At 34.3% G+C, this 25,376-nt stretch overlaps 1 protein-coding gene across 13 annotated transcripts in view; it reads left to right on the top strand.

Moving 5' to 3' along the window:
* Positions 1 to 452: 452 nt before the first annotated feature.
* The window catches only part of LOC149775740 (uncharacterized), a 194,377-nt gene continuing 169,453 nt past the window's right edge, over positions 453 to 25,376 (top strand). For 10 of the 13 annotated variants that reach the window (XM_089944251.1, XM_089944253.1, XM_089944257.1 and 7 more), the window contains exons 1-2: positions 453 to 601; positions 19,315 to 19,426. In XM_089944251.1, coding sequence (XP_089800377.1) covers positions 599 to 601; positions 19,315 to 19,426 — 115 coding nt within the window. In that variant the 5' untranslated portion in view covers positions 453 to 598. Of the gene's footprint in view, positions 602 to 952; positions 972 to 17,062; positions 17,185 to 19,314; positions 19,427 to 25,376 lie in introns of those variants that run through there. The other 3 variants (XM_089944252.1, XM_089944246.1, XM_089944245.1) reach the window with 2 other exon arrangements.

Raw genomic sequence — 25,376 nt, 5'->3', positions numbered from 1 at the left:
AAAAACACCGCAAGGACTCGATAACCTGTTATCATTAACAACAACGTAAACAACCGTTTAAAGCTATATAAGAATATTAATTTTACAATTTATTAATTTTAAAGTGGCAAGAATGACATGGTAAAATAAAAAAGTGCATGTATTTCATTCATTGTTGAGATGCTGTCGGGTGTTATTTTCAATACCTATCACGTTATAAGAATTTGTTTTTCGCACATCCATCCAGATGTTCGTCCACCAAGACTCTTACCATATTCGAAAGGTGTCACTACGATCAATTCTGACTCTCGGATTGTCGAATAACTTCGGCTCATCAAATAAAAATTAAAGAACAAAAAAAGACAAGGTGATCCCGAATGAGTTTCGATCAAAACATTACATATTTTATCTACCAAAATAAATTGTGACGGAAAGACCCGAACTTCGTCCGATTGAAGAGCGAATGCCTTGCGCTTGCGCTCTATGTTTATCCAAATACAACACTGCAGGATGAATATACCAGCCAAATATAGTAGTATGGATTGACTTTATTCATTTTCCCTACCGAAGAGATTATTGATTGTTTTTAATTCAAAGTCAGGAAAAGCCTCAGTTGTTAATGGTAAGAATAACAATATGCATCAGCGTAGACGAAAACAGTTTTTTGGTAGTCGGGGGTGGGGGTGGGAAATTGAGAACTTATTTGCTATCTTTCATGTTCCCTGCTTTAAATCTTCACCTGCTTCTGCGACTTAAAAATCAACATCCGGTAGATGAGTCAAGTATGACTCAACGTGAATGATATGCATATGCAGGAATAGAGTATATTCGTTTCTTGCCATGGCTTCGCCTTTTGAGAGCATGAAAATCTTGTCATCTTTAATTTCAACGATTCCGCGGATGTACCTCAAATACATACACGGACTCAGTTCGACATTACGAAACTAGCGTCCTCGGGGAGCAACATTTCATCACCAGATTTTTAGATCGGTGTAGGGCTCTGGTTCTGTTCTGTTTTATTTGTGTAGATATCATTGCATTATTTGGCACACAAATATAACCATTTTTAGGAAAACATGTTTACTTTGAAAAAATTGTACGACATTTTTGCATATTTTCTGTATTTATTGATAGGATTAACAAAATTGAAAGATTTTTTCTTTCCAGAATCCTGTTCAGCATGTGTAGAAACTGCCTGCATTGCTAAATCTTCTTTTAATTTAAATAACACACTAAAGTCAGAAGAGGAAAATATATTTACTAAATGCAAAAGTAAGGCTGACTGCATATTTGTTTGCAAATTATAGACAGGAGTACAACTGCTAAATGTTCACGTCAGATGTTGGTTGGAGTCTTACTGTTCATTTCCATATAGAGCACAGCAACTTTAGCAGTGTTTCAATCACTTTCTATGCATCCTATTCTGTCTTTTGTGATTTACACTTCAGGAGAACAAATATTTAAGCAGTAACTATTTGAATCTGAGATGGGGTGGACTGTGAGCTTCGTGAGCATGTGGCTTTGATTCTGTCCCCAGCAAATAAAACAAATTTCATGACTTATGACTAGATGTTTTCTATTCTCCTCTCCCGCACACTCAGATTCAAATGGGTGATGTCTTTTTGTTTGTGACCTTGACTGTTCAGTTTTATGGGTTAAAAGTTTGTGTCATTTCATTGTGATTTTTCATTGATTTGTGAAATGTAAATCTTTTTGTGTTACCTGTAAAACAATCAGTCTTCTGGGCTCTTATCTCCTTTACTCAGTTATTTCACAAATTAATAATAATAATAATAATAATAATAATTACCTACTTAAAGAGGCTAACACAATTAGCTAAGAACTAATCCACCTTGAGGCCCTCATACAAAGGAATTTATTTATTTTAGTTGCATCTCTGATGCCACTGGATATATTGGGTTTGGAAGAAGGAAATCGAGTGGAGATTTCTAATCTCAACTGGAATACTATTCCAGAGCAAAGTTCCAGAGTATTGGAAACTTAAAATAATTCCTTATTTGGTTTGGGAAATTTATACTGTTTGGTAGACATGGATCGCAGGTGTGGAGTATTACCAGGTAGCCTATACTGGAATAGTGATTGTAAATATTCAGGAGCACTATTATTGGATATCCGGTAAATTAATTTGGCTTTTCTCAAACACAAGTTGAGTAGATGTAGATTCACACTATGGTCATAAATCTGTTTGCATTTGCCATCCTTAATTAGTGTGTGTCAGTTATCAAGATCTTTTGCTATTTTGCATACTTCTTGTCAGTTTGAAACAGCTTGCAAAGGAAGGTTTGTTGTTTTGACAGGTGCCTGATGCAAATTTGATGCTAAAATGGATCCAGATCAAGAAAATATTATGTTCATAATAGAATTGTATGACATGATATTTTTGTACCACAGTATTTCTTTACATACTGTGGTATTACCATGGTATACTGTAATTATGGTTGAATTATTTGTGACAAATACAGATATTAAGTACAATGTTGATATTTTCTGACTAAATGAAGCTATGATTATAATATGCTTAAATTAATTGCAAAATTACCCAGGAATTTCCATACATTCTTCATCAATAGAAATTGCAGAAATTACTGGTATGGTGGAATAGTTACATGGTAGTATTGCGAGAACAAAAAATCACAGTGAACAGATCAGTAATAACATGCTCAGAGAGAAGACTGCAGGATTAAAACCCTTATAAATACATAACCCCATTGATAAATTGATGAGTATATTATCCTTCACAAGAAAATTTTTCCAAATGTACATTTTCATATCTATGCCAGTTTTCACCAACTTTTACACAATCTGTGTCATTGTAATATATTTTGAAAGTACATGATGTCAAGACAGCAAATGATTGGTTGCAATTCGGTTGGGCGTTTGGGGTCATGCAGGTCAAATTTTATACAAGTGAGCATGCCTAGGGTAAGCTGACTGAAAAACTGAACTTGCACTTTTAGTCTAAATAAATTATTTAAAATTTTAAAAAATTCATTATTGTTAATGTAGTTGAAGAGAAGAGCCTGCTAGTGCATTTATACAAAAAGTATGACATTTGTGCGTAGTAGATAAAGTAAATGTTATAGTTCACTAACATACGATTACAATGGACCCCTTTCACAATACACATTTCAGATGAGTTGCCGTTCCTTATATCAAATGTTAAAAATCAAACCATGGTTATCACTGTTGGGTGAATGGTCTTTATATTGACTTGGAAGTGGAGATTGGCTTTGGAAAGTCTGAATAAAGTTATGACATCATGTACATGTACTTATAGTGTTGATAAACAAATATGAGCATTCAGAATAATAATAATAATAATAATAATAAACATATTCCCCAGAATGTTATTTTTAAAAGAAATAGATAAATACACACAGCTAAGCAAATGAAAAATTTCTTGTGGAAATTGGTTTTATACTAAAAAAATTGTTTTAGATTGCACTGCATTTTTTTCTTATTTTGCACTAAACCAATTTAAGTAAGTTAGTTTAAAATTTTAATATTTGTCAGAATCATATTTATAGATTTATACAGTTTAGCTTTCAAAGTATGTTTAGAAATATGTAGTTTAAATAAACTGTAACCATAATCAGTGGAAAAACAATCACTGTCCTTGCAGATTTAAAAGGCAGAAGTCGTCCTCACCTTTTCTGTCAGATTTGAATTTAAAATAACATTTTCCTTAGTCCCATTAGACTAATATCAATGTATAGATTTTTGTCTGTTAGGAAATGTACTAGTCTCAGACGAACAGGCTATTGTTAGTTTCAATCCCTGAAAATGTCTGCATAAACCTATTTGCAGAATCCTGGATCTAAGCCTGCCTATCTAAACAATTTTAATTTAAAATAACTTGTTTTGGTAATTTAATTAAGGTAACATTATTCTGTTGTTTGGTATTTTACTTACAATAACATTATTTGATAAGTTTGGAATTTTAATTCAGATAACATTATTCTGTAGCTTTGCTATTTGAATTTTAAATAAATTTCTTTAGGTATTTTAATTTTAAATAATATTATTCTATAGTTTGGGTATTTTATTTTTCATTGATGAAATCGGTTTTCACATCCACAAATAAGGTCTGGTCCTTGAAACTTTAATCTCAATGATATGCCTTTCAGTAAAAAAATGTAAATGCAATTTATTTTTTCAAAATTTGTTCCTTTCAACACTGTTTTCATTTTCTTTCCTAAATAGTCATAGTCATCAATCTGATGGAAATTCATTGCTGATAATTTTGAGCATTATCAGAGCCATAAATCTTGGCTGTCAGCATCACACTTACACTTACACTTATTGTTTTAACTGTGAGGTGTCCTATTCCTGCGAATTAGGGTATATGTGTGAGATACTAGCATGGCCATTTGTCCACTGACACTATCATTGTTCAGATTAAAAATTTATTTAATTTGTTTGATAGTTAAGCGCTGTAAATCCTCTAGGCTATAATATATATATAGAGGCTTCTCATGTTCTGACATTTTGGAATTGTGAGACTGAAATGGCGCAATCCTTTTATGATGGAGTTTTTAAAAAACAAACACTGAATGGATATTTTGGGTGTCAAATCAAAGGCTAGTATATTTGTACTTCATTGTACTTATGAACATCGTAACTTGTACATAATTATGCAAATGGATGTTGACTTTGTTATTAGCTGCATATTGATAGTCATCTTTCTGACATACATTTTAAGGTGTGATCTTGGCATTGGCATGTAGAGGTACTGACTGCATGATAATACAAACAAGTATGAATTGAATTGAACCCTGCTTGCAAATGTAGCTGATAAATACCTTCAACGAAGCCACTTAAATACCTTAGTGTTCTGTATTCACACTGAGACAATTTCGGGGATTTTCTGTCCATGATACCAGGCTCAAGGTCAAAGGTCATGACCAAGAATTCTCTATTGCATTTGCTGGTATCTTGTGATGATGTTAGTTCTGATATACAAGAAAATATTTTTGTTGCCAAGTTTGATTTATTGAGTTTCATTTTGTTTGGAGTTCTACAGCAAAGAATATCAGAGATAGTTTCAATAATGAGCAGTCACAGAGAATAAAAACTGTCTTAAATTGGATTCCTGGAAATTGATTTCAGCCAGGAGATTGATTGTCCATTCGAAGGACAGTTTGTATGTTTAATGTGCATGTAATTATATGATAATGTGGTTGCAAGTATTGATGATGTCTATCAGTGGCTGTTGATACAAGTGAAGTGTTCAGCAAGAAGAACCTTGTAAACCCTTAAATCACTTTATACTTTTGAATCAGTGATATAATATAGTAGAAATTAAATTTCGTTAGCTAGACATGGAAGGTTTCATATTGTCATTCACATTTATGTTAATAGCTAACACGTTTTGTTTTACTGTCACTTCTGCCAGCTTAATGCATTAGGTCTTCATGGAATTTGGTTGTTATTCCTCAGTTCATTCTAAATTCTGAACCATGCCAGGTCATTTAGGTTGCAGTGACCTCATTTTTTAAAATAAGACTATTTTTTAAAATATTAAATGTTAACTTAGTGTAAATTTTGTTTTGTTTTATTGTCAAAGCTCCATCTGTATGCTTGGTATTTTTATGGAACGTAGTTAGGACACTTCTTACATCATTCTAAACCACCATAGGGGTTGGGGGGCTTATGTCACAGTGACCAGCTTTTCTTATCTAGCATTAATGGATGATTAACAGGTTCAGCTTAGAGTAAATCTATTGTTATTACCAGTTGTAGGCTGTATCCATCAAACTTGATCATGGTGTTTCTTTGCTTCAACACCATGAGAAAGTAAAGTTTAGGTTGCAGTGACCTATTTCTATTTTTACATAAATTACTTTAGTTTGTACATGTTATGGCAAGTATTAGACAAAGGCCAGTGTACATGTGAGCCTGGTACTGTTTGTGACTATTGTTCAGTCAAGACATAACTAGTGGTTTTTATAATGCTGCATCATGGCACTGATAAGGGGATATAGTGTTACCCTTGTATGTCAGTCTGTACTTGATTACGTTTCGTGTTTAAGTCATTTAAGGCGTTGTTGAGGGGTATCTGTGTTCCAAAGAACTAGTTTCATTTGTTTTGTTTTGAGTAATGACTCTTTAATGGACTGGTTGCTACTTTTTCTTATTATTTGCTTTGTGACTCTCGCATGTAGAGTATCAAACATACCTTTCTTGCTTGCGACTGTCTGAATTTTAAAATATTTATGGTACATTTACCACATCTCTTCATTTTGCATCATGTTTACCTAATGCAAGCTGAACTTGTCTAGCTACAATAATCACCCTATCCCAAGTTAACATTATTTGATTAGAAAATAATTGCCAAAAGTTGTTATCAGGACATGAGCCCATAGCAAGAATAACAAATTCCCAAAATTGTTTTGTTTGGCATGCCTTTGTTGTGAAATAGTTGGCTTGATCATGTATCAGGAAAACAGTTTATTAAGGTGATATGGCAGGTTTTTTATTCTAGTTGGATTTTACCACATTGTCTTAGTTGCAGCAGTTATAGTTCATACAAGATGTTGAAATTATCTGCCAGTATGCTGGAGTGTAATGTCTAGAATTTTGATCTGTCCTCTCCCATGTTAGTTATTTGGACAGTTAACTGTTATATTGAGATGGGATATCAAGGACAACCACTATCAAAAACATGGAATTCACCAAAGTCATGTAGTAATGGCATACAGTAATTGCTTTATTAACTCATTAACACCTGGAGGTTTATGTCATTTTCACCTGAAATGCGAGTAGGAAACACATTTTTGGGGCTATTTCTGAATACATCCTAAAACATCAACTTCCAACAGATTTTCCATTAGCCTAATACCTAGTTGTGTTAGAATCATTTTCCGTTGGTTAGTTTGCTCGCGCATGAGCAGAAGGGTAAAAGTTGGAGTTTTTTTCTTTTGCTTTACAGACCAATCATTTTCTTACTGAGGCCACTCTTTATTCCAAATCCAGACCCAAATCGGATTCCGACCCTGGGCGAATTTTGGGTGGAAAAAAATTAGGTTTTCCCTTCTGTATTTTGTAGTGCAACTAGAACTAACAAGTAACACATTATTTGGTACCAATGTAGAGCTACATCTGTCTACCTTTCTATAATACCACCCACTTTAGTGTATCATACATGACCTTGATGCTACAGAGCTTGACAGTAGGCTACTACCTCCTGCCATATAAATGCGACGCCAGGGGTTAATGAGTTAAGAGGATCACAGAATTTTTGTAACTTCAGTAAAATGACATACTGTGCAGATTATTCAGTATTTGCAAAAACAGATTCCGCTCTGTGATGCAACTTTGCTTGGTCACATGGGGGGAGGGGGCACCAGACAGATGCTCCCCCCATTTCCAAAAAATAAAGTATCTTATGTTTGTGTGTTTCCCCCTCAGATGTGTTGTATGTTTTATTTAAAACAAAATTTTATATAAAAAATTTAGTTTTTAGAATTTTTCATGCAGTATTTATGTTTCCTTAGTGTTATCTAAAGGGTTGTTCATCAGAGTCTGGTTTCCCTCACCTTGCTCGAAGTTCCTTCCCTTGAAATTTTGTGACCTTTGCTATAGGTCGCCTAGGTCACAGTGTTTGCTATATGTAGTGGTGCTATATTGTGTGTATGCTATATTTTCTGTATGTTTGAGACGGCAAGTATAAATCAAATATCTTTCCCAGTTGTATTTCTTCCTAATTTGGATTTAAGATCCGTTATGATATATTATATTTTATCTTTTAATTTATTTTATGGTTTTCAAATTTTGACGATGGAACCGTGTACTATTTATATTTTGTTGTAAAACAATTCTTATTGTATTATTCGAGTGATAATATGTGTCGTTCCTCGTAATAGTTTTTAAAGATGTTGATAGGTAGGTTACGCTCGATCCAAGGTTCACACTTCTTTTATTCTCTATGTGTTTCTCCTGGGTAGAGTTAGGCCTCCTTTATTTAGTTTATCTGATTATTCTTTATTGAAAGATCCAAAATTGTTTAATGAGACCACATTATTATATAGTGGTCAACCATACAGTGCGGGAGCTGTATGGTTTTTAAGATATAGAAGAAGTTAGTAGGGTTTTAAACTAAGTGTTATACAGTATGTATTTGTGTCACATGGGGTGTTTTCAAAGACTCTTTCATGGACCTGTCCACTTCAAGTAGCGCCATGTGACTTAGCCCCATGATGTCATCGCCTTTTACTTCCCCCATATAGTTTCCCTGTATCCCTTACTATATGTCTTTAGAATTTTCTTTCAGAAAAGAAAAAAAAATTCTTTCCTTTAAATTCCTTTCTTCCCTTTTCTTTAAAAAAAAAGTTATATGTTTTTTTTGAAATATTTGAAATATAATTTGAAATTTTCTTTGAAATATGGCTGTTGTGGGGTGAGAGGAGGTGGTATGGGTATGGCATCGGCTCGCATTTGCACTACGCGACCCTTTGGTCTGTAATACAGATTCCTCCCTCCCCCTCTCTCCCCCAATTCCAACATAAATTGCGTTATATCAGCCTGATGGTAAATATCTGTTCATCGTAAGACGTATTGAGTTCTTATTGTGGTTAATGTTCTTATTTGTATCATGTATCGTATTTAAAAATCTTTATCACCTGTCCACAGGATATCATCGTAGTTACTATATAGTCTATAATTTTTAGAACTATTTTGTTTTTGTAGTCTGCATCTATGAATAAAATGTTATATTTGTTATACTTATATTTTTTGCAAATGTCCATTATTAACTTTATCCTATTATGTTTAGTTTTATCACACTGGGCAATTGTATGTAGTTTGGTGAAGTTCGCTGTTTTACATAAAGGGCATTTCAGCATTATCCTGATCATACGACGTTTGATTGCTTCTTCGCCTGTTAACCAGGCATTGTGCAGATATTTAAAAATTATATTTTGTGTTTTGACAGATCTTATTTTTTCCCAATTTTTCCAAGTTTTTGTCCAATTTACCCCCAGTTGGCCTGCTCTACTCTACTTTTTATATTTTTGGTAACCTCCTCCCTAATCCAAGCATGACTTTTGCTTATTTCTATTTTCCATAAATCTGTTTTGTCCCTATATTTTAAAATTAGTTCTCTTATTTGTTTAAATTTGCATGGCACATCAATTTTTTTTATTAATTTGTTATTTTTGTATATCTCTGGTTGGTTTCTCAAGGTGAAACCAAACCATTAGATGAACAGTGCTTCCCACACTGTAGCCGGGTCTGATTGTAATTTTTTTAATCTACTGATCATGTTAGTTAATTTTAGTAGTAGGGGGCTCGGCAACCCCAAGTCCCCTCTACTTTTGGCCCTATATAATGTCTTTTTTTACATAATGCATTTTATGATTCCATATATAATCTATTATTTTATTGTCTATTTTGTTTAAATTTTATTATTGATATCTATGGATTTAATTATGTAGTTAATATTTGAGTATAAATAAGTCTTGGCCACATGGGCCCGCTCCATGATACATAATGGCACCTTGGCCAGATTTTCACATTTTCTCTTATTTTGTTGATAATATGTTTATGGTTTTCTACATCTTTTTACCAAAGTAAACCCCTAGAACCTTTACCGTGTCTCTCAGTAGGTGAGGGGGTGATCCAGGGTGGTTGCCCCTCCAGTTGCCTATTTTTAAGATTTCGGTCTTGTCGTGGTTTATTTTGGAACCCGACACTTTACCAAATTTTTCAAATTCTTCTACTAGATGCTTATAGCATTTTCCCTCTCCATCCATTAGCACAATGTTGTTTTCACTACTCCTCTAAAACTATGTGGTTGATTACCCTAAAGCTTTATACACACATTGGTTCCAAGGTCTAGTTGGTGTGAATACCAATGGTGCAGCTGTGAAAATCTTATCTGTATAATATTCTTCCTGAAAGGAAAGTAATTTTATAGTGTCAGATTTAATTATTTCAGGTGGTATACAGACCATATGCTAGTTTAGCATTAGATTAGAAAAGGTCTTTAGGGAATGCTTTCTCTGAGGTCTGCTAGGGTCAGCCATAGTGCAAGGAAGTCAGGAACAAACTTCATATGCTTTCTAGTTGGTTCTGACTGAAAATGGTTCTGCTTGAACATCCAGTATGAATGTCACAATGACCATCTTGAAAATCTTGTGATCAGTACTCCTATGGGGACACTTCCCTATTTATATTATGGTCAGCCATAGGCATGATTCTGCAGAATAGTTAAAGGCTAGGCTTAATTAAACTGGAAGACAGTGGGACTAATTAACAGTTAATCCGTATCACTAATTATTTTGTGAAAAGGACTGTCTCTGCAAATTCCACTCTGATAATATTGTTGTAGTTGTGTGGGGTAGGTGGCAGCTACATTGAAGAATTAGCTGGTAGAGCAAACAAACAAACATCTAGGTTACATATTTCTTTAATTCCAATTCAAAAGCTCTCTCAACAAGTTCTGCCTCTGTATATATATATATCAGTCTAGCAGACTTAACAGGAGGCATCCTGATAACTGGCTTGGTTGTTTCTGGTACACAGATCTGTGTTTCCTACATTAAACTAAACATTTGATGTCTCACTAATGAGTTGTCTGGAAGTTGATTTGAAAACATATAAATGATTATAATATATGTGATCAGACTCACTCACTTTCAACCTCTTCCTCAAAATATAAATGTTAAATAAATGTAGTTTATGTGTAAGGGTTGGCAAAGATTGTCAGAGTTCAAGTATAAAATATATATTTCTTTAAAATCTATATGTAAGATACTCTTGCTAATTAGAGAAACTTAATCTACTATCTTGTCTCTAATATCATCAGCATTTTCACAATCTAAAACTAATTGTAAGTCCTGTAAATAATTATTTAATTAATTTGCATAAACACAAATGCCTGTTCTCACTTACATAGACCAGAGAGCTAGACCTGTTAAACCAAATGATTAATGTCCATAAGGCCATGGGGTGAGTGTGCTGTAAAGATTCTGCTTGTATTGTTTTGGAAGATGTGGATTCTATTCAACATGACTATGTTAAAGACTAGAAAATTGGAAAACAGTTAAATCATATAAAAAGTCCCTTCTACAATATACAGGTAGAACCCATTATAACGCAATGCTCGTGGTCCAAAGAATAACACGCAAGATAAGCGGGATTGCATTAAAAAAATTTTGAAAAACTTCCCCATAGAAAATGTACCGCTTGATCAAATATTGTTTGTTTTGGAAAACATTAAATGCAGAACTTTGTGGGATTAAAAATCAGCTAGAGCTACAAATAATTGACTTTTTTGAGAGCATATATTTAGGATGTGAAAAAGAGAGGTCACCTTAAATTAAAAGCTGGGAGCCATGCTGCCATTGCATTATAAGCGTAACTGCATTATAACAAATCATGTTATAACAGGTTTTACCTGTACCATGTTCTGTTGATTGTGTTAAGTACCTGCAGTTATTTGGCAAATAAATGATGCCCAGTTTTGCTGTAATTGCATTTGAATTAAATTGGTGATGATCAGAATAGGAATTATGAAGTAATGAAAACTTTCTCCAAGTTTGATTTTGACAGTATTGTCCAATCATCAGTATTCCATTATACAAATAATTTATGTATTGGGCATTACAGTATCCATAGTGGAGACTTTTAAAAAGAGTGCAGACAAGTATATTGACTCATAAGAGCTGGTAAAATATGATTTTTCTTTTTCACAAAATGATCTTGTTTATTTAATTTGATGGCAATTTATGTTTTTATGTAAGGTACAGTGAAATACCAGGTGTTTACTCATGTAAGTTTCATTGGTGTCAACGAAGATGCTAATTTGCCTGCAGAGAAGACTCACAGCATTCTAAGTGACCATTCATGGGATTGAACATAATCATTAGCTTTACTGGTCATAGATGAAAAGAGCTTATGAGATGGTGTCTTGTTCGTTGTCCATCTGTCATTTGATGTCCGTTCTTTCATTAACACAAGTTTGCTATTGCTACTCTTCCTACACTACTTGGAGGTTTGCCATGAAACTTTACATGTACATTGTTCTCATGGTTTTTGTTGGTCCTAGATGAAAATGGTGTTGCTTGCACATTCATTATGGCCGCAACAGCAGTAATCTTGAAAATCTTGTTATTGCTACATTTCCTGAATTGATGGTTATATCAGCTTGTGATTTTCACAGAAAGATTTATTATGATGTCCAGTTGGTTATAAATGAAAATGATGCTAATCTGACGTCCAGTATGGCTGACATGGCAGTGAACTTCAAACTCTTGTTATCGCCACTCCTTCTGATGGTATGGTTATATCAACAGGGAGTTTTCTCTCAAGGACTTCTTATGATGTCCAGTTGGTTATATATGAAAATGGTGCTGATCTGACATCCAATATGGCCATCATGGCAGCCATCTTGAAAATCCTAGTATGACTGCTATTGAATGGATGATGATTTCAGCATGGGGTTTTCACCAAAAGACTACTTATGATGTCTAGCTGGTCATAAATGAAAATGGTGCTGATCTAATGTGCAATATGGCCACTATAGTAGCCATTTTGTAAAAACTGTTATTGCTACTTTTATTGAATGGGTGGCCATGTGTCAGAGTTTCCCTTTATGCACATTTGTGCGTCAGGGACACATGCTGGAGAAAATTCATGCACACGTTTTGTTGCTGTGCATTTTTTTTTTATGCAAAAGATTTGCATAATGTGATCAGGTTTTATTTCATATCCAATACTTTGGATGAGGGATGGCATTATGTATACTTCGAGCATAGGCATAGTCTGGTTCCTTGCTATGTATGCTCACTGCGTTGCATTCCACTATTCATGAAGCAGAGTGAAACGCAGGGAGCATACGAAAAATGGAACCAGACTAGCATAGTCAGTGTTATGATTGAGTAGCTTCCCCTAATCTTATGAGCTTTCACATGTTTTCCATTGAGCTCAGCAAGATGTCAAACAGTTGTTTAACCTCGATGCTTGTTGCGATAGAAAGGGATCTCCAGATTAAAACGGCATGCATTAAGAATCATTAGCCAAGAAAGTGAAAGAAGCAAAACACAAAAGAGTAACAATGGATCTAAGTTCAATGAAAAATGGAGAAAATAATTCCCTTGACTGGAATATGGCACATCCATTGGGATTACCAGTGTGACTTCTGATCGTTTGATTGCGAAGACTGTAAAAGTGAATAATCCTTTTGTGACAGGGTGTAAGAATTTTTAAAAATGCGTTATTTGTATTACAAAGTCAGGGTGTCATTGCAGATTTTGTTGGTTTTTAACTTTACTGCAATAAAAGAAAGATCTAAAAGTTCAGGTATAACTTATTAAAAAGAAGATGAATCATCAGCTTCTTTGATTCTTGGATAAATGTGTTCTAGGACAAAGTAAAATGAAATGAATGATGGTACACATTTTATTAAAGGCAGTAAATTAACTGCCATTTGGTTAAAAAGATTTAGTTGGCTTTTTGTATTGGCTTATATGTAATGTGTTGGTCTATAATACTGCTACAAATAGATTGTAAGGAGACTATTAAAAGTATGACTTTTAACTTAAAGGAAAATGAACTAATAAAATTATTCTTTGAATGACAGTGCATTTGTTTCTTAATTGTGCATGTTGGTTTATTTGTATGTTTAGAGAGAGAGAGAGAGAGAGAGTATGTTGGGCAAGTTGCAGTATCCTATTTCAAGCTGAAAAGTACTGGTCAGATGAAAATTTGTCAGTACATTTTTGACTCTCACATTTTTTATTTGACCCCCAGTACTGACACCAAAGGGTTCTTTTTACCCTCAGTTTTACACCCCTGGGGGATACACTGCCCTGGGTGGCCGAATGGTCTTTGGAGCTTGTCTTTATAGATCACTCACATTTCCCTCTGTTGGCATGGGTTTTGAGTCTTGGTTCAGCTAATGAGGGTATGTGAGAAGCTTACCATGGGTTGGTGGCTTTTCTTGGAGTCTTAGGTTCTTTCTTTACACATACTGACCAACATAAATAGCTTATCATGCTTAAAAATGGCATTAAACCAACAAAACCACAACTTCCTGAATGGATGGTCATATCACTAAATTACTTCTTATGATGTCTAGTTGGTCTTAAATGAAAATGGTGCTGAGCTGGGGTCCAATATGGCAGTCACAGCAGCTATCTTGAAGGTCTTGTCACTACTTCTACATGGATGTGTATATCAGCATGGGGTTTTGTCATTAAGTCTTCTTTTGATGCCTCGTTGGTCATAAATAAAGATGATGCTGTTCTGAAGTTCAGTTTGGCCACCAGAGCAGCCATCTTGAACATATTATCACGCATTCTGAACAGAAGTCATACTGATCTGGGATTTTCCCCCAAAGACGTCTTATTTCTGTTTGGTCCAAAATGAAAATGGTGCTGATCTGAAATCCATTATGTGGCCATCTTGAAAATCTTGTTTTAGATACTCCTATTTTCTGATGGGGTTTTAATCAGAAGGGTTTTTATGGTGTCTGGTTAGTCCTAAATGAAAATGACTAACCATCAATATGACCATCATTGTGGCTATCATGAAACATTCTTATCACTACTCCCAAGTGGAGGGCTATATCAACATAGGGTTTTCACTAAAGCGAAACAAAAAAAATATATTTCCATTTGGCCAACTGTCCATGTTTCTTATTGCTGACCTAGCACTTTTTTACCCTTTCTATCCTTTTGAAAATGGGAAATTGGTGGGTTTATACCAGGGATTCTCTGAAATAGGCCTGGAACTCCTGACTTCCAGGAGTGAAGAATTGATTTCTTCCTAATCCTGAAACTGTTGAGAATACTGTCTCTGCACAGGGTATATGGTAACATGTCCAGATGATGTGGTATGGGATGTGTATTATTTTTACCAAAGTTTGATGCTGCCATACGATCATAAATTTTGTTTCAATGCAATAACTTTTAAAGGGCGGGGGGGGCCAAGTGGCAGAGTGGTTAAAAGCGCTCTTCGTTATGGATCACTGCCATCTCACCTCTGTCTGCTTGGGTTCGAGTCTCAGATTCGGCTAATGTGGGTATGTGAGAAAGCTTGCCAGTAGCTTCTCATGGGTCGGTGGTTCTTTCCGGGCTTTTCCCGGGTTCTTCTTCCACCATTAATACTGGCCACCATGTATAGCCTATCGTGTGCTGAAAAATGGCGTTAAACCCTACAACAACAACAACAACTTTTAATGAATTTCAGAGAATCAAATTAATCATTGGAGTTGTGGCCTGTGTGATATAGAATTTTGTCCATCAGTTGCACCATAATTTAATTTCCATTCAGTAACTTTAGAAGGACCTCATGAATAAAAACCAAATTTTTATAATTTGGCTTTACAATTAAAAAACCTAGGTCAGTTTGGATTTTCACTATAGCAAAATTTAATGGAGTTATAGCATATGTTTGACACAGATCTTTGCTCATCATCCGTATCAGAAGCTTGTTTCTGTAATATAACTGTTAAGGACTTTATGGACTGAAACCAAGTCTGGTATGACACTTTGCATTTTAGAAATTTTAGGTTAGCTTTGATTTTCCCCATTTTCTTTCTACATAGTTGTACAGAAGTTATATATTCATTGTTTGTTTTTTACTTTAAACATTTCCCATCAGTTGCTTCTTATTGGGGAGGGAGCATCCTTATTTTACTGGCACATTTCTGTTTAAAGTTTCTCAAAACCAAGTTTTCTGAATGCAGCCATATTAGTAAGACTCGTGTTATGTATATTTAATTTACTTGTATCTGATTTAATATATATTTATTTCAGTTTAATTGTTTGTCAGTTTAAAAAAAAATATTTTTCATTACATGTACTTGATATTGTAATGTAAATTTATTCTCTAGAGCTGATACTTTTTTCAGAAAATAGTTTGACCTTTACATTTTGTTTTATAAACACCAGGTGTTGATCTAAATCCTGACCTTGTTTCAAAATTTGTAGCAACCATCGTAAACAAGTTCTATTTTATTTCAAAATTATTGGTTGTTGAGGTCATGATGGGATTTCGGGTTGAAGATGTAAACATTTTTTTAAAATTTATTATTTCTTAGAGTAAAATTATTGGTTTTCATCTGGGTCACACTGGGTGTACGTGACCTATAACAGGTACTTGCTTTGTATTAGCTTCCAGAAGATGATCACGTGACCCCATGTTTATGTTTAGAATACAATTTAACCCATGTTTTGGAGAATTAATCTCAGTAGAAGCTGGGCTGTTAAACTGTTGTTATGTTGTTCTGTTTGGAGTTATTTCAGATTACTTGGTTTGGAGTTATTTCAAATTATTTGGATTCAAAGGGATTAATTCTGTTATTTTTCTGGAAAATATGTGTGATCATGTAATATTGTGGAACAAGAACAGATTTTATAAAAGTTTAGTCAGCTATCAGAAACCAGAATGATAATTCTTGTTTCTACAAGGAACCGTAGACTTCAACACTACATATTGCAGCATACGTCACCGTCTTCCATCTTGGATTCTTCGCCGGGATTCGAATATGAAATCGGTTGAACATTTTGTTATTAGGACTTCAAAATTTTATTCGTGGATTATTCTTGGATTATTTTTGGATTTGATTCTAAAAAACCGTAAGTTCATATTTTTTCAATTTTACAGAATTTTTCCAGGTAAATAAATTATTGTATTTTTAAAAACTTGTTGTTTTCCCTCTTTCTTGTGTTACTGTTTATTTGAGTCTAAACAAGTCACATAAGACTCGTCAAAATGTTGACATGATTTTGGGGTTACTTTTACCACATTGGAAGAGTAGAGTTTAAAATTAAGGGTGTGATAGAGAATCTATAGGGTTTGTGATGTCAGAGTATATAAGTTGCTATAGTTTCTTTGAAAGATTGAAGAGGGGGTTGTTCAAAAGATTAATTATGGTATTTTGAGATGACTGCAACAAAGGCATATAATCAAATATAATGCAGTGCAGATGTAAAATGGGGAGCCAGAAAAAGTAAGTTTGGTTTCCTTGGGAGGAAAAATGGAAAACATCTGTTCATGTGCTTAAATGACAGAACCAGCTTGTTTGCATCTTTCACCCTTCAAAACAAGAGTGATCTTGAAAGGAAGCGCATCTGTTAGAAGAAAGAAAATTTTGTACTGTATGTACACAAATGCATTAGTTTGATACATGCATTTGGACTAGTATCATTTGACAGCCATTTCTTCTGGTGATTGCAGGTATATATAAATTTGTAGAAATACTTTTACATGATTTATTTTTGTTTGTATCCATTTTTGTAGTTCTGGAAGAAGTTGCATTTTTTTAATATTTCAGTAATGAACATTGTTTCCACTGAAAAATAATTGTTCATTAAATCTTTAAACTTTGTAGCATGTACCATCCATGAAAAAATTTAGCATCCGATAGAAATTAGTGTATTCAGTGTAATGTACAATTTTTTTTTTACACAATACATTCTAGCCTGTAGATACTTTCTTTGTACTGATCAGTGTGCAGTATGCTCTTGTTTGGATATATTTACCTAGGGGGTTACCGTTAGCTTAATACAATGTGTGTGTGTGTGTGTGGGTATGTGTCTGAAAAGTATCAGTTTGACTGTCCCGATTCAAAGGTTTGAAAATAAACATGCACTGATTTATGATACTCCATCCTCTGTTCAGACATGGGTAGATAGTAATTCTTGTTTCCTTCCATTTGTTTTCCTTTTCAGTCTTGTTGAACAACTGGTCCCACAGTATTTGATGGATTGCCATCAAATTTAAATATGGTAATCACTTGAAGATTCATATGTTGACAAATCACTTTGCTCCCCAGTTTTTAGCTCTACTGGTCATAGATCAGAAACATTTATGGGATGTCTGTTGTCTGATGTCCATTTATCTGTTAGCACAATTTTGTTATCACTAATTCTCCTAAAATACTTGGAAGATTGGCATGAAACTTTATACACACACATTCATCCCATAGTCTTGTCGATTCTAAATGAAAATGGTGCTGATTAGACATCCAGAATTGCCACCATATCATTCTTCTTGAAAATCTTTTTATCACTACTCTGTCTGACTGGCTGATCATATCATCTTGGGGTTTTAAACAAAAGATGTGATGTTTACTTTGTTCTCAATTAAAAGGGTGCCAATCTGACATCCAATATGCCCACCACAGCAGCCATTTTGAAAATCATATTATTGCTACACCCAAACAGGTAGCCCTATTGGTACGTGATTTTCACCAGAATTCTTATGAAGTCTATTTGGTCCTATATAAAAATGGTGCTGTGCAGACATCTAGTAAGACCACCACATCCACCATCTTGAAAATCTTCTTGTTGCTATTCCACCAGTGTATGGTCTCATAAACATGAGGTTTTCAGCATAAGACTTGGTGCTTTGTTTGTCTTAAATATAAACTGCTCACAATACCATCTTATTGCTACTCCTAGACAGAAGGTGATGATGACATTGGATTTCACTAGATGATGTCTTGTGTCTAGTTCATACTAAATGAAAATGGTGCAGATGTGACCTGAAATATGGTCAGTGTACTAGCCATCTTTAAGATTTTGTTATTGATACTTCTAAATGGAGAGTCCTATTAACATGAAGTTTTCAGCAAAATACTTCTTTAGATGTTCATTTTGGTCCAGAATAAAAACTATGCTAATAGGACATCTAATATGGCTGCCATGGTAGCCCTCTTGAAAATCCTGTTATTGCTGTTCCACCAGAATTGATGGTCATATTGACTTAGTGTCTTCACCAAAGGTCTTCTTATGATATCTAGTTTGCCTGGACGTCAATATGGCTACCACGGTGAACATATTTAAAATATTGTCACCAATTCACCTGACTGGTAATAATGGCATGGGGTTTTAACTAAAAGTCTTCTAATGGTGTAAAGTTTGTCATAAATGAAAATGGTTCTGAACTTAGAGTACATCAAGTATGGCTGCCATAGTGACTAATTTGACAATGTTTTTGTTCAAGACTATCAGAGTTGGTTTCAGCAAGAAAAGATATTATCCTTAATTCCTGGAAATTGTTTACAGGTTTGAGTCTCGGGCTGGGCCAATTTTGGCATGTGAGAAAGCTTGCCAGTAGCTGCCCATTTATCTGTGGTTCTTCCTGGCATTTTACTGGTTTCTTCTTCCACAGAATGTTCTTGCTGCCATGTGTGCTGAAAAATGGCCTTAAACCCTAACAACAACTGATAACTGTGTGACATAGTAATTTGTTTCCTGTTAATGGAGACTATTTTCTTATTTAAAAACCTAATACAGATATTCTTTTTTTTCCCATGCTGGTTATTTGCTTTTTTAAAAATTTAGATTTGAAATATCATTTCAGATGAGTTTACCAAAGCCATCAGGTTTGAAGACCCCATCCAAGCTGGCAAAACCATCAGGTTTGTCCCAGCCCAAGAGTGGAATCCCTACACCCAACATATCCAGGGCACAGAGTGAGTATTTTATACAGGAAGACTTCAGCGTACATGTAGCTTGAGATAACTGTACCATATATACTCACATAAAAGTAGATTCTGTTGCAGACATCATCAGCCCTGATTTTCTGTTGCATAATATGCAGAAAATTAGGGTCTTTGATGTTTGTTTTACTATGATTGACTCCTGGCAAACTGCAGAGACCCAGATCTGCTGGTGCATTAGGCAGTAGCAGATCTGGGTCTGTGCAGTTTGCAGTTGGACAGGTTATATAAATGAGTATATATGGTACTAGTTGGAAAGTCCCTTAATAAAGATTTTTCAATATCATTTTCAGTACTCAGGAGCATTTTCCCACAGAACTCACATCACTTTTCCCTCTTTTACCCAAAATATTGTCACTACACAGCATCACTGCACTAATTATGGTTCCATATATATTGTTTTCATTTTTCTGATGTTTTTGTGACTTCCACCTCATTAGTTTTAAGTTCAGATTTGCCAGGATGGTTTTACTTATGTTTGGCACTGACTTCAGCTCAACATACAAGCACATCAGCATAGGTCATGTTGCATTTTTTGGAAATAGTTTTATTAGATGTACATGAAAATGTTTAGTGCAAGAGACCTTTTCAAGACCAGCTGAATTACACTGTTTGCTTTCTAATTCTACATAGTAGCCAAGATTCTGAGCTCAGTGAACATTTCATTTTCTGTCCGGCTTTTATGTTGCTTTTTTGTTTAAGGCATGTAACATTTCATTAGTAAGCAGGTCTTTAAGGGCAAAAAAAGTCAGTAAAAGTTTGAATGATTTTGTAGGGACTACATTAGGATGCAGTAACAGCCGATTAGCTCAATTATTCTAGTGATACCTATACTATTCAGCTGATATAGCAATGAATTGTATTATTCTATTTTTATATTCTTTCCTTTTATGAAAGTTGAGTAGGATAGAAACAGATCATATGATTTTCAGAATATGGGCTCAGATTTTTGTATGCAGAAATTTCTGGCCCACAAATGCATATATCTGAAGAAAAAATATATTCTTACTCAGATTTATAGAAAAATATCTTGAGGTTAAAAATGTTTCAGCTAGAATGAAAAGCCCCAGGCTGTCCCCATCCCCTGTACAAATGAAAAGATTGGTCCCATAATTCCTAACTTTGAAGATATTTTTTTTTCATTTTTGAATTCGTGAGCATGTTTGTGAACATCTGTTGTGTAGCATGGTGTATAATCCTGGTTTCAAATTCAAAATTTGATGTTAAATGTAGAATGTGTGTTTTAATTGTGATTTTCATCCATCAGTCTGTCCACAATTCAGTCTTCTTAATTTCCAAATGAAATCTACTAAACTTTGTATTTAAGATGAGGGTCATAATTTTTAGTTTCCTTCGCTACAGTTTAGATGTAGAAAAAAGATTATTATTTAACAGTGAAGTCATGAAAGTTAGGAGTTAGGTAGAATGGTAATAGGTTGGAAGAAGCATGGGGAGCTGTTGTGGTGAGTAATGGCATTAGCTCTTAGATTACCATATATACCTGAAAGGACAGATAAGGCAGCCAAAGCTGCATGGTAGTTCCCCATTTCTGAAAGGAAGATTCCATATACCAGTGTATCCCCTAGGGGTACAAGACTGCAGGTAAAAAATAGCCCCAGTGTCAAAACTGGGGGTCAGATTTAGTAAAAAAAACAACAACTTTGGTATCAAAACTGGGGGTTAAATTAAAAATTTGGGGGTCCCTGAAGCGCAAATGAGGGTAAAGGGAAACACTGATATACAGACATAATATTGTACAGATCAGCATATTCTGTATACTTGGCAAAATATGTGGCATGAAAATTCCACTAATAAACTTAAGAAGATAACATTGCATGAAGATAACATTGCATAGAAGAGGTGGTATTGTGCTGATCATGCATAGGATTAACCTACCTCACTCATGCATACCTCCTGAAGGCTGACCTCAACCAGAGTGCATACCCTGCCAATGTCCACTTACAGCTGAACACATTCTTCTTAAGTGTATCATCTTACACCCTGATAGAGAGAAGCTTTTTTATGTGATGGGTTAATGGGTGAAGTTTGATGATGCCACCAAACTTTAATAATCCTTGCACATTTAATAATTTGTGCATCAACATTGTGCATAAAGTACAAGCTTAGCCTTTCCTTTGTAAGAAATTTCCAAACACCTTGTTAAGAAATTGTATGATGATGTACCACCAGAGAAAATCTTGGACTGTTGAGGGAATGTAGTATATATAAAAAAAAACAAACTAAATCCTGTATTTTGTTTTATATTTTGTACATTGATCATTCATTTTATATACCTCTTACAGAATTTGTATGCCTTTTTTCAGTTTGACTTATCAGAATCTGATGAGCTTGTGGGATGGCCTGTTGTCCGTCATGCATCCATTAGCACAAATGTTTTATTGTTACTCCTTAACTACTGGAAAGTATTGCCATGCAATTTTACAGATACATTCATCACATGGTTTAGTAGATCCTAAATAAAAATGGTTCTGCTTGGAAATCCTCTTGAAAATGTATGGTCATATTAACATGGAAGTTCCATTGAAAGACTTCTTTTATTATCTAGTAATCAGATGACCAATATGGCAGCTTGTTTCTCCCAATGAATGGAAAGTCATAGCAAAACGGGGTTGTCATCAGAAGACTTCTTATGATGTCCATTTGGTCCCAGATGAAACTGGTGCTGATCTGATTCCATCTTGAAATTATTGGCTACTACTTCCAGATGGATGGTCTATTGACATTTGGATTTTATGAGAGATGTTGAAAATATTATTTCTACTACTATATGGAAAGTCATGCTGTCATGAACTTTCGCCATGAGACATATAATATCTAGTTGGTTCTAAATTAGGAAGCTGCATAACCTCCAGTATGACTACCGTGGTGGCCAGTTTGAAAATTTTTCTACTCCTTCTAGATGGATGGGCATGATGACATGGGTTTTTCTTCAAAGAACCTTTCATGATGTTTATTGCTCCTAAATGAAAATGGTGCTGATCTGACAGCCAATTGACCACAATGGCATCCATCTTGAAAATCTTGTTATTTCTCCTGAATGAATGGTCATATTCACATGAAGTTTAAACAAAAAAGACATAAAATGATGTCTAGTTGGCCTTAATTAAACTTGAGCCAACCTAGCATCCAGTATAGCTGCCACACCAGCTAATTTGCAAATCTTGTAACTGTTTAGAAATATCAGAAATGGTTTCAGCAGTCAGCAGTCAGATTTAAGAAGTAGACTTATCATGAATGTATGGATATTATTTTTTGGCCTTTAGAGTCATTGCTTCTGAGGGACTTGTGTTAGATCTTTACTGTTGTTTTGTGCCATATAGCCATTATTGTGCCAAGATGCCATTATGTGCTAATACATACATACATACCTACATACATACATACATACATGCCTACATACATACATACATACATACATACATACACTAAATGCTTACATTGATTTGTACAAGTATTGGTTCCTAAAAAGTCGTAGGGTATATAAAAGAGATAACTCAAGATGAGATCAAATACAATTTGGTTGATTCTCATCCATCTGAATCAGACACATCCAAAGCTTATGAATAGAGTGTGCTCATTCGCTCATTGCAAAAGAAGTACAAAATGATCAATTTCATTGGTTGGTAGAAATGTCTTAGCTGATTTTGATTAGCTTGGTCATCAATCAGAAATGTTTAGAGTTTAATGATGGATTGAAAGTGTAAGAAAAGAAGATGAAATCTTCTGCAAACACCACTGTTCTAATTCCACAGTACCATAGAGTGTGGAAAAATAAATGTAGATTCAAATGTCCAAAATAAATTCTGGCAGAGAATGGTTATTCAAGTATGAGGAATTTGAATCTCAGCACTGATGGCCCATGGTAGTTGATTTATTCAGTTTTGCAATAAATGTTAACTTTTCTAACATTATGAACTTTAAATTAAACATTGGTAGTTTTCTTGTCCACTAAAATAACCATGTTCTGATCCATTTGACATGGATAATTTATTGCTGTGGACAAGAACTTTGTTGAGAACTGCTTTAGTCAGACTTAACTATGACTAACTGATAATATTTTTTGTTGGAAAAGCTCATGTTTATTGCAGAATTTAATGCATCGACACTATTTGAATTTTCTTGAATAAACAAGAAAAAAGGTAAGGATATTGCAACAGTTTTTCTTCTCAATGACCCTGCTTTTAAGCATTTACCTATCATTCATTTGGCTTTGCATGTGCCCAGCATTCATTTAATGTTTGTTTTCTATTCATTTTCCATTTTGTCATCATTTAGTATGTGTTTCAAAGAGGTTCATAAATGATCTGTACAACTTCCAAGGAATGTTTCTGTTATTACATTGTAAAGGTTGATCATATCATAATTATTATTAAATACACAGATTGCAATCTCAATTGCATATCATTCAGTAGGTTGTCATCTCATTTGGCTGTCATCTAAATCAAACATCGCATATGTCAATTTAAACTAAATATTCAAAAACTGTTAAAATGATCTGAATATTTCTGAGAAAAAAAGATCTGTTTACATTTGCATGACCCATTAGCCATATTATTATGTCATGTATAAAAAAAGTTACATAAAGTTTCTGTAACATTTCATGTACATGTAACTGGAACATTACATCATTCTGAACCCATAGAACTAATGAGGCAAATATAATGTGATAAAATCCATAGATCTCATTATTTGGGCTAAGTTGGGAACAAAAATAAAGAAATGCATGATGATAAAATATGATGTTTTGAAAAATCCCAGTAATAATGATTTTCCAGTATTCACATGTATTAATGGTTGAAATGTCTATGTTTGTATATTAATGGCTGGCATAAAAGAGAATGTAAACATTTGTATTTACACTGACGCCAGACTGTCAAGTATTGTGTGTAATGACAAGGGCATGAGAGTATTATGAAACCAAAGCATACAAAAAGTAGTTGTAATAACTCTCCTTACATGATGCCAAAACTGGCATTTGACAATTGTAGATGACTGAATGGTTCTTTGATGTGATGACCAAACCAGTTAACAAATTAATTGTCTCCTTCAATACAAGAGTAACATACATGGTCAGTCTAATTTCTGATGAAAATTAAACAGCATGGTAAGTGTTTGTTTTTTGGGTAACCTGCCAATTATTGTTAAAATTAGGCATTGATACATTCAGAATAGCTGGTATGTTTTTCAAGTGTAACTATTTTTATCTTCTTTGTTGTTTTGGTTGATATTTTTTCACATACTAGTGTATTGCTCTGGGACAGTGAGATTTGTATATGCTGACTGTATTCATGACATCATACAACACAAAGTTGTACTCAGTCTTTACCATGTGCTGTAAGCAAAGATGTGTATGGTGATATTTAAAATCAATGAGGAATTAACCAATGCACATGTATTTTTAATATATCTTCAGCTTTAGTTGTGTTTGCTTAAGATGGATTCACGTTCTGACCTTACAAGGGAAGCTTCTACACCTCTAAAGACACAAATTTGCAAGTACTGCATGTCAACTTGATCTCTCTGCTGCCAGTTTATTGACTTTAATTGACTTCTTCAATCAGCTTCTTCAAGTCTACTATCTATTGGATGAATATTTGGGAAAGTTAGTGGAGATTATGATTCTTATGTATAAACAAATGTTACTAGCACACCACCCATGTTTTACAACTGTTAACCAAAATGAAAGACTCTCTTTGTATCTCATGGCCTTACTTCTGTGGTGCATTTGATGTTTATTGACCCTGTAATGTGTGAGTTACCAAGGGAGAGATGTATAAAGCTTGTGATTTTTAGTTCACCTTCCAATTAGGTGAGCTTCTTAAAAACCACTGATACACTTTGCAAATAATCTTACAGAGAATGTTCTGGCCTCAAGGCTTTTAAAAATGTGTTAAATGGATGT

The sequence above is a fragment of the Sinohyriopsis cumingii genome, chromosome 19 (assembly GCF_028554795.1).
Source record: "Sinohyriopsis cumingii isolate HCF-2022 chromosome 19, ASM2855479v2, whole genome shotgun sequence".
Taxonomy (NCBI): Eukaryota; Metazoa; Mollusca; class Bivalvia; order Unionida; family Unionidae; genus Sinohyriopsis; species Sinohyriopsis cumingii.
The sequence above is the reverse complement of the archived record's forward strand: the minus strand, read 5'-3'. Positions and strand labels throughout refer to the sequence as shown.